Consider the following 9,373-nt stretch of genomic DNA (forward strand, 5'->3'; position numbering starts at 1 on the left):
ACTGTGACAATCAGAGTGTGACATAAGCATAGTAAATGAGACGCTTTTCCTGTAATTGTAATGCGTCTACTTGATAGATAGTAAATATAATCTCTTATTGACACACAATATAGCAAATTTTCTGGACAAGTTGCAGTCTGGGTAATAAATCAGAGGAATGGTCGAGTTCTGATGGTGAAATCTAGCTGTGAATGCCTGGACATATCATATCATCCCACTCTGTTCAGTTTGTGGGGAAACATACGTCTGTGTGGTATAACAGCATTAATAGAGCCCAAACTTAAAGTTTTGTAATGTTACATATGTTTACTAACATATTTTCCTGTAACAATAAAAAAAATTGTTATTGTTACAAAATGTGGCAGATACCAAAACCTCCCTTAAAGTACTGGATGCATTCAGGTTTGCATCTTTTCCCCCTCGAGTGGTGGGTTAGGGCTGAGTCTGGGTGAGCCAGTCGGACTGGGGGATGCAGGGGTCTTGCGGCCAGTGGGGATCGGTGGCAGGATGGGCTTAACACTGGATCCTGGACGACTTTCAGAAGGAGACCCAATGGTAGAAATGTGTTTTTTTTCTGCATGTGGGGCATCGCATATTTGATCTGATGCATCCTCTGAAACAAGAATATTTTACCTGAATTATGGATGCTTCTGGAAACACATAAAAATATATTTCAGAGCTGTACTTAGAAGAAACTGGCAGTAAATGGTGTTTTAAATTCTTCAATTAATGACTTAAAATTAAATTAATGGTTAACTTTCTGTATTATTTGATACATATTATAATTTTAAAAGCAGATCACATACTACATGTTAAATCCAATGTTTTCCTTCACCTCTGTGAACCTAAAATATTATTTCTTTTTAGAATAAATTCTTTATACGGCAACATGTAAATGTATAATTAAAAAAAAAAAGAAAAAAAGAAATAACCTTTGACTGTTTCCACAGTGGGTCCCAAAACAGGGCTTTCCAATAAGGCCCCAGCTGAACTGGGAATAGACAGGGCTGAGCTGGCACAAGGCTCATCTGAGCTGAGAAAAAAGAGAGGGGGTGTGAAGGGAAATACCTAACAACAGATAAATGGTGGAAAAAAAAGAGAGAAGGTAGAAATCATGCAGTGATTGCAGTGAGGTGTGATGTGGGCAGTTTTAAAAACATGTGGTTGTGTTTCCCCTCAAAAAATAGATGAAAATTTTCCTCAAAAAGAAACTTTGTGGTTTTGAAACATTTCCTCATTTCCCCAGAAGGAGATCTGCATCTTGCCTGGACCCGTTGTTGTCATAAAGACATCAGAAACTTGTTTCTATCACTGAGAGAAGTTTTCTTTTACATTTCCTTCCAAAAGTTCCCAGGATAAAAAAAAAAAAAAAGCATAATCATTCGTGTACTGTATTTATCAGTGTTAAAATGTCCGTATTTAGTTTGTTTGAGCTTTTCCTCGGCTTTCTCTTTATAACCCTCACCATCCTTTGAATGTTTAGACGACAACCCCTTTAAGGACAATAGGAGTGGAATTTGTTGTTTCAATTTAATTGTAAATGGAAATAAATATATAAAAGGAAAAAAGACAAATTACCTAAATTAAATTTAAAAAAGGTGGCAAATGTGGTGGGAAAAAAAGAAAAAAAAAAGAAAAAACCCAAAATGGGACAAATTTGGGGTCTTTTACAGGAGTGTACCCAGAAAGCCCCCCTTTTTTAGAATCTGTCAGTGTGTGTTAAAATATGTGACATCATTCACAAGTAAAGACACATCCCAACTAAGAGTGGTGCCATCAGGTAAACATATGTCTGGAATCCTCGACAGAAATACTAGAGGGGTGAGTAATGCACACTGCAAACACCGGGGGCTTGTATATGTCAGCTTGTAATGACAGAAGCTGAAGGACGTAAGCCTCAAGGAAACAACTCAGATTCTACATATCAAGTGACGAATCTCTGTTTTTAAGCTTCTAATATTTCAATAAATTAAACTAAATCAAGTTTAAATAAATAAAACAACCATTGTTTAAAATGCTCACACATCACTCCAGTAACACACAATGTTTTATTGTATATACAAGAAAGTCAAAAGTGTATGTATGGGTGTGTGTATGCATGTAAAGGTTGTGTGTTCAGATCTGTCGCCACATGGCTTGTAGCAGTAAAATGAGCTCTATAAAAGTGAATGTGCTTTAAAAACAGGCCAAGGAAGTCAAGAATGCTGCTATAAAAGCATTTTCCTGCATCTAAATCTGGACTTTTATTGTTTTTAAGGACACACAACTTCTGCTGAGTAGTTATACCTCTGATAATCAGTCAAACATTTTAACAACAAACACTTTCTTGGTTATGGAAAAACTCTGCACTTGTGAAGTATGTTGATCCAATTATTACTCTTAAATTTGAACCGTGTCTAGCTTGTGTGCTTACCTGCTATCATCCTGAAAGTTGGCATAAGTGTCTTGAATATGTAGTAAAGATGGTGCTGTTTGAGGAGAACTGAGGAAAAAAAAGAAGAAATTAATAATAATAAAAAAAAAAGTTAAAATTCACTTAACTTATTGCAAACATCCTCTACAATCCCCAGCTGAGTATTTTTTTCAATGGCGCTTGGTGCAGTGATAAGAATTGACTATTTTAGGACAAGTGAGTGCAAAGCACTACTCAGACTCAATTATACAATCAAACAGTTAGAATCAAATAATGTGAACACCTGCCACTTCACCTGCCATGTCAAACTCAATATAAACCATCAATACGCAGTTATTGCGGGGCAAGTGCTGTAATTACACCAATTTGGCCAAACTAGGAGTGCCTACTTGAAATTAAGCAGCGAAAGTGGCTGCCACTTATTTGTACCTTTTGGAGAGCTGGCTGTAGACCCATGGACTCTTCCCCACCATAGCCTCCCTCACCAGCTGCTCTTGCCTTCTGATGGAAGCCAGCTCCTGCAAAAAAGAACAAGCAAGGACATGGAGGAGGATGTATGGAGATGAACAAAGAAGGTGAAAATAAGAGGAAGAAAGTCGATGTAGGGGGTGATAAAACAGACGAGAGGGGAAAAAAAGAGAGGAAATTGGATACAGGAGTGATGAAGCATTATTACGAAAGCGGGAGCGAAGGGAAAGGAAATCGTATTAGATGATTGTGGGAGATTGTTTTTTGAAAATATGATTTTAGGTGAATGTAAAAATTCACTTTGAATGTTTCATTAGATTAGCTGGAACTCACAGCAGGAGTCCTCTGTGGGGGGAGCTCTGGCTGGATCCTGGTAAGATAGGGCTTTTCGTAAGAACCAGAGGGCTCCAGAGCTGTTTCAGAGTCAGACTGAAATGTCGGAGATCCTGGCCCTGACAGTGAAGAGGGAGGCTTAGCCTCTGGATTGTGACCTGATCAGGAAACATACAGAGACTCTATATCTACACTGTACTATAAATATAGTTTCTCTGCTTGGAAATAAATGTCATTCATGGTCATGTCGGTAAGAACTTAAATGAGACTTCTATTGTTGGCAGAAAGGTTTGGAAGGGAAAAACAGGCAAAAATACCAATGGACGCGCCTCGGGATGCTTTGCTGTTATTTTCTCCACCCTGCTCCTCCTCTGGCAACAGGTTCTCCTTCACTATCTGCTGCAGGGTCTGAAAGGCTTCTTCTAAGTCATCTACTCAAACACACACACACAAACACACACACACAGAGAAATCTGGTCCTCAATAGGGTAAATGCGTCTACATCAAACAGCAATGAATCAAAGATATGGGGATGGTGACCTTAAAAGTAATGAGGTGCAAGCTGCCTCACACTTTCTGTATGTTCATTTCATTAAGAAAACAGCTTACATGTCTTAGCGCTATCATGAAGGAAGATAAACACAGCTATTTCGCAGCTTTATGCCTTTGATACATGTGGTAATTGGTTTGAAAATACAGTGTGTGCATTTTAGTTGAGTTAATCCATCTTACATGTTTGGATTGCACTTCGCAAGACAGTGTAACAACAAAACGGCAGATAAACACGTCTAACGTCTTCCAAATTTTAGTCACTTTTTTACTAATATAATCTAATCCATAAGTGGAATCAAAACAATTCTTCTTAGCTTGAAACAGAGGTTTCTTTTAAAAGAGGTATGCATTTTCATTGCAGTTAACAATAACTGGATCATAAATCTAAAAAATCTAATTAACCACAAAAAGACATATCTCCCTTCTATCCTAAGTTCAGTGACAAAGCACTTCCTTTCAGTACCGCAGGGAATGACATTATCGAAGAATCTGGGATGCTGTCTGTTGGTTTTGGCATAGAGTTCTGCACGTCCAGCAGCAACATCAATCTGTGCTGGGGTGTAAAGTCCACAGCGTCTAAGGTGGTCTATGTAATTCTCCACCTTGGTGGGGATGAGCAGGATGCATCTGGGCTCAAAGTAACTCTTTTTTAGACTGAACACACTCTGAAAAAAACACACAAACAGTATGCATTTCAATAGCAACAGCAGTTATGCAAACACTCACACACGAAAAAAATACTGATTGATCTTGTTTAATTGGCGACATGGAAAATTAGACTGAAATATGCTGCAACATGAGTTTTCCATATATGTACCTCCAGCTCCATATGTACACAGCAGACCAGTCCTTCTCTGGCCACGTCCTCTATGGCGTCTCTGGTGAGGCCGTATCGATGTCGTCCATGTTGCATGGTCTGGATAAACTTACCCTAAAGAACATATCCAGTTATGTGGGTAAAGAGAAAGAAACCATTTTATTACTCCGTATTATGTTCTTGACTCAGTTTTATGCTTCACTTATCTCATAAAATTGAGTTAATAGCTGACACACACACACATACACACACAACTCAAGCATGTCCTGTCAGGATTAACAACCTGAAGCCATTGTCCCACCTGGGAGCTGAACTTTTGACCACGTAGTTAGGGCAAAAGTCTCTCTGTCACTTCTCACACATGACCCTCTGACCTTCTCCTTGCCGTTGTTTTGAAGATATTTTATTTGAATGCCGTGATGTATCACTCTCAAGTGGCCAAATATGATACCGTTCACCTTGTCAAAAACCAACAAGGTGTGTTTGTTTTTATTTTCCTTGATTGCAAAAGTCAATTCAGACGTAACAACGAATCCCAAAATGACTTTTCTGACATATCATAAAAACTGTTGTTTTAGATATTATACTTTAAATAAGTTACATTTTACATAAGATACAGACAAGCTGATACCCCGTCTCTGAGCTCAAACACAAAAAGTGTTATAACTACATACAGAAAGGCCAGTCTGAGGATTGAAGGCAGCAGCTGACATGAAAAGTGAGAGCATGAATAGTGAGAGCATGATGAGAAAATGGCTATAAACCAAGTTGCTAGCAACAGAAGGATGGTGGGAGATAAAATAAAAAACAGGGGGAGGAGCAGACTGTAAAGTTAACCCCTGTTGGAGGAGACAAAAGGCATCAATACATGCATTAAAGCCCCTCCGGAGTAAATCACAGCGAGAGGCAGCGTGCTATAAATAATCCTCTACCATCCTTACATAATAGACACTTTGACATGGAAGACAAGATGGAATACAAATGTGTCCAAAAACCCCAGATCTAAACTACACCTGCTTTTTTCTTTAAAAATTTTAAGTGTGGTGTCTTCAGCTGAAAACATCTAAAGCTTCCACAACTGTCCTTGACAGTTGTTTCAGATTAATCACCACCTGTAGGTATGGGAAGCTTTGATAACTAATCCTAAAGTTTAATTCAATTAATAGAGATTGGTCTTGAAGCTTTTCAGAAAAGTTCAATTCAGAGAGAAGTATAAGTGAGAAAAAAAAATATTAGCCAGTTAAAGTGAAATCAATTCGCCCAAGGAAAACTAATTATCTTAACTACACAAGTCATTAAAGCCAGTAAGTGAAGTCAATTTGAAACTTGCTGAAGGAGATTTGTGGTGTGATATCACTTAAAAAAGAAAAAGCTTTTCAGCAACCTAATATGTATTAAGTTGAATGGTGGGAAAATATTAATGTATGAATTAATTATGACACTAAGTGCATGAAAAATTCTGAGTTAATTCCTTCAAATTATCTTGAAAAGTATCTTTTTCACTCCGGACCTGGGATTAAAGAAAAAACGTATCTCACCATGTGTACCATGTTCTGAAAGTCTTCCTCACTGACAAAATGGTAAACACTTCCATTTTCTTCTCCAAAGCTAGGCTTTCGTGTGGTGTGACACATTCTGAAAAACAGAAATAGATGCAGAGAAGAGAACTGACAGAAATGCAAGAAACTGTTTACTCCCCAGTTACTTGATTTAATAAATGTAAAAATTCTAACTATATATAAGGGCTAGTGGACAAATGCTGCATTTTAAAGTTATTCTAAATCATTAAACCAGTAAGAGGGGAGAATATAATATAATATAATATAATATAATATAATATAATATAATATAATATAATATAATATAATATAATATAATATAATATATAACATAACATAACATGACATGACATGACATGACATGACATGACATGACATGACATAATATAATATAACATAATATAGTATAATATAATATAACGTAATGTAACGTAATGTAATATAATATATTATAATGGTACTTGGTATAACATTTCTACTAGTATCTACTATCTAGCACAAGCAGGATGTAGTTTAACGTGTACAGTAATGGTAAGACTGACCCGTATCCAAAGTATTCACTAAGCTCCTGACACAGTCTGTGAACCAGCTGTCTTTTCCCACAGCCTTGAGGACCTGTCAGCACCAGCATGGGGTAGGGAGAGTCTGCACCAGGCAATGTACTGCACACAAACACACACAGACACATACACGGGATTTTAATTAACTTTCATTCAACGTGAACTGTCTTAGCTTCACAACCAGTTATCTTTTGTTTTAAGAAACGAGCGTAAGACACATTGATGCTGGAGCAAAAACCTCATTGTTCTTAAAAGCCACTCCTACAGTCAAACAGGAGCCTTGTGGGTAATATGGATGTGCTCTTTCTAGTGAGTGCAGAGAATGGTAAATTGACTGTAGCTGCTGCTTTTATTTGCTGATGATGGATGTTTTCAAAAAGAAAAGTGCTGATACATGAATTAATTTTTCTTTTTTTTAGAGAGTAAATAAAACAAGAGCACTGCAGATAAATTGTTATCTAAGTTTGCAAACAAGTCTCTTGGTATTTTATTTTACATGTTGACAACCATGATTAATTACCATGTATGGGATGGTTTTTATGCATTTAAGCTCACAGTACCGCACCTAAATAATGCTTAAAGGCCTTTCTTATGTAAATAGTGACCTTCCTGATAGAAATAGTTTTATTACACAGAATAACACACTCAAGTAAATCAGCATGTAATTTCATATAGAAGAATTAATCAAGACTAATACTTGTACAAACCTTTCATAAAGGACTTGGGGCTGCATCAGCTGATACACTACATTGATCATGTGATCTCTGGCTGCCACCACGTCCAGTGGAGGGTCATACTTGTTTACTGATTCTACCTGAAATTGTAGTAAAGCAACTGTTATAAAAATCCATTTAAAAAAAAAAAAAAAAATCCATTTCCATGAATATTCACACCTTTTCTTCAGCTGTAACTTTTTCTTGATCAAGAACAGTCAGATGTTGAAGGAGGAAGACAACCGCTTCTCTGTAATCAGGCTGTTCCTGTGAATTACATAAACATGGACTATATTGCAAATGATTCAATGAATCTATTGTCTACACTGAAGCTTCTTCCAGTCTAACAGAACTAAGACAAGCTGGAGTCTAACATATTATCATAGAAGCTCTAATTCATACAGGCTGAGTTCAGCATGCATGAAAGAAGGAGGGCATCTGCCATATGCAGCAGATTTCTACACATTAAATGCTGACAGTAAAGGGTATCGTTACCTGCACAGGGTTACAAAGCAGATTGAGGTCCCTCAACAGCAGCAGATCATGAATATATTTACACTCTTGAATTTCATTTATCTGAAACAAAAAATGCAAATTAATGTTGATATTAATGAGAACCTTTTCTGTTTTAGTAGTTATTAGAAATAGAAGCCAGGTATCAGTGTAATTTTATCATCACCTTAATAAATTACAACAGTAATGTACAACCTCAGGTCCAAAGAAGATGGGATGCTGTGTAAAATCTAAATAAAAATGGAACTGAAATCTCATAAGCCTATAATATATTACCAGTAAAACATAAACAACAAATCAGATGATGAAACTGTGATATTTTAACATTTCTGCAGTTGGCTTTGATACCTGGTTATTCTCCAAGTTGATAAAGCTTAGCAAGTGGAGGTTCTGGAGGCCTGAAAGACGAGTGATGCGATTCATGGACAGATCAAGAACCTGCAGGCACTTCAGATTATCTAACCTCTCGATCCTTTCCAGCTGGTTCCCCCTCTGGATACAGAAACAAGAAGTACATTTTCATGAATATGCAGGCTTATAAGAGGCTTCCCACTGATTCATGTACATTAAGTGATTTTTTAAAAATATTAAGGACATGTTATTGCTTATCTGCGTGGTGCCTGAACTTTACATCCCACAAGTATTAAGCTGAGTGGCAGTTCTACTTCTCTACTCAGTCCTGACAGGCAAGCCCTGACAGCCAAACAGCTGGCGAGGTGTTAGCCCAGCACGCTGACTAACTAAAGAACAAGACCTGGGCACTCTTCTCTTGTCAGCCTGATTCCCACTCTGTTCCACTGACAAAAGTTGTTATCTAGCTGTTTGGCCACACCTAACCCTTCTCGTGCCAAGTATGCTGCCTAGCACAGGGCTGCTGTCAGCAGGGGTTGGTGACCGTGCTGGTCCCTGGAAGCACTGGGTCGCTGCTGTGATGGGCTGGAAAACAGGCTGGCTGACAATGACATGCTGTTTAGGGAGACCGCATGAGAGGAAGAAGGGTCAGGAATGGGATTAGGTTGATGCTGGATGGAAAGTGCATGCACGTAGGCTGAATATGGTCCAAGCTTACTCAAACACCATCAGCTGGTCCCAAAGCGGAGCTACAGACAGGGGGCAAATGCAGCCAGAATGATGGCTGCTGACAATGAGGAAACACTGATAAAGGACCAGAGCACATGTGCACACACATACAAGGAGGAAGACAGAGGAGTGTGAAAGAAAAGACCTGCTGTTGGACCATATGGTGATTTTCAAAAAAGGGGCCAAGTTTTTTTTTTTTTACTCAAAGTGAAAATGTGGCCAAAATCAGAAACATAAAGAGAACATGGTGGAAAGACAAGATGGAGACAAAACAGGTGAAACTGAGCACAGAGGAAAACCACATCATGCACAAGTCAGACATTCATAAAAAAGAAGAAAAAAAAAACATCTAATGGCAGAGAAAG

The 9,373-nt window shown here is 37.9% G+C and overlaps 1 protein-coding gene across 1 annotated transcript in view; it reads right to left on the bottom strand.

Moving 5' to 3' along the window:
- Positions 1-398: 398 nt before the first annotated feature.
- lrguk (leucine-rich repeats and guanylate kinase domain containing) overlaps positions 399-9,373 on the bottom strand; it is a gene marked incomplete at both ends in the record, with an annotated part of 11,517 nt that continues 2,542 nt past the window's right edge. Inside the window, 13 exons of the mRNA XM_079263123.1 lie at positions 399-534; positions 2,414-2,482; positions 2,843-2,931; positions 3,215-3,372; positions 3,532-3,645; positions 4,230-4,431; positions 4,584-4,697; positions 6,122-6,218; positions 6,685-6,804; positions 7,410-7,516; positions 7,596-7,682; positions 7,911-7,991; positions 8,277-8,420. Of these exons, the coding sequence (XP_079119249.1) occupies positions 399-534; positions 2,414-2,482; positions 2,843-2,931; positions 3,215-3,372; positions 3,532-3,645; positions 4,230-4,431; positions 4,584-4,697; positions 6,122-6,218; positions 6,685-6,804; positions 7,410-7,516; positions 7,596-7,682; positions 7,911-7,991; positions 8,277-8,420 (1,518 nt within the window). The remainder of the gene's footprint in view (positions 535-2,413; positions 2,483-2,842; positions 2,932-3,214; positions 3,373-3,531; positions 3,646-4,229; positions 4,432-4,583; positions 4,698-6,121; positions 6,219-6,684; positions 6,805-7,409; positions 7,517-7,595; positions 7,683-7,910; positions 7,992-8,276; positions 8,421-9,373) is intronic.

Source organism: Telmatherina bonti, assembly GCF_933228915.1.
Source record: "Telmatherina bonti genome assembly, chromosome: 23".
NCBI classification, from domain to species: Eukaryota; Metazoa; Chordata; class Actinopteri; order Atheriniformes; family Telmatherinidae; genus Telmatherina; species Telmatherina bonti.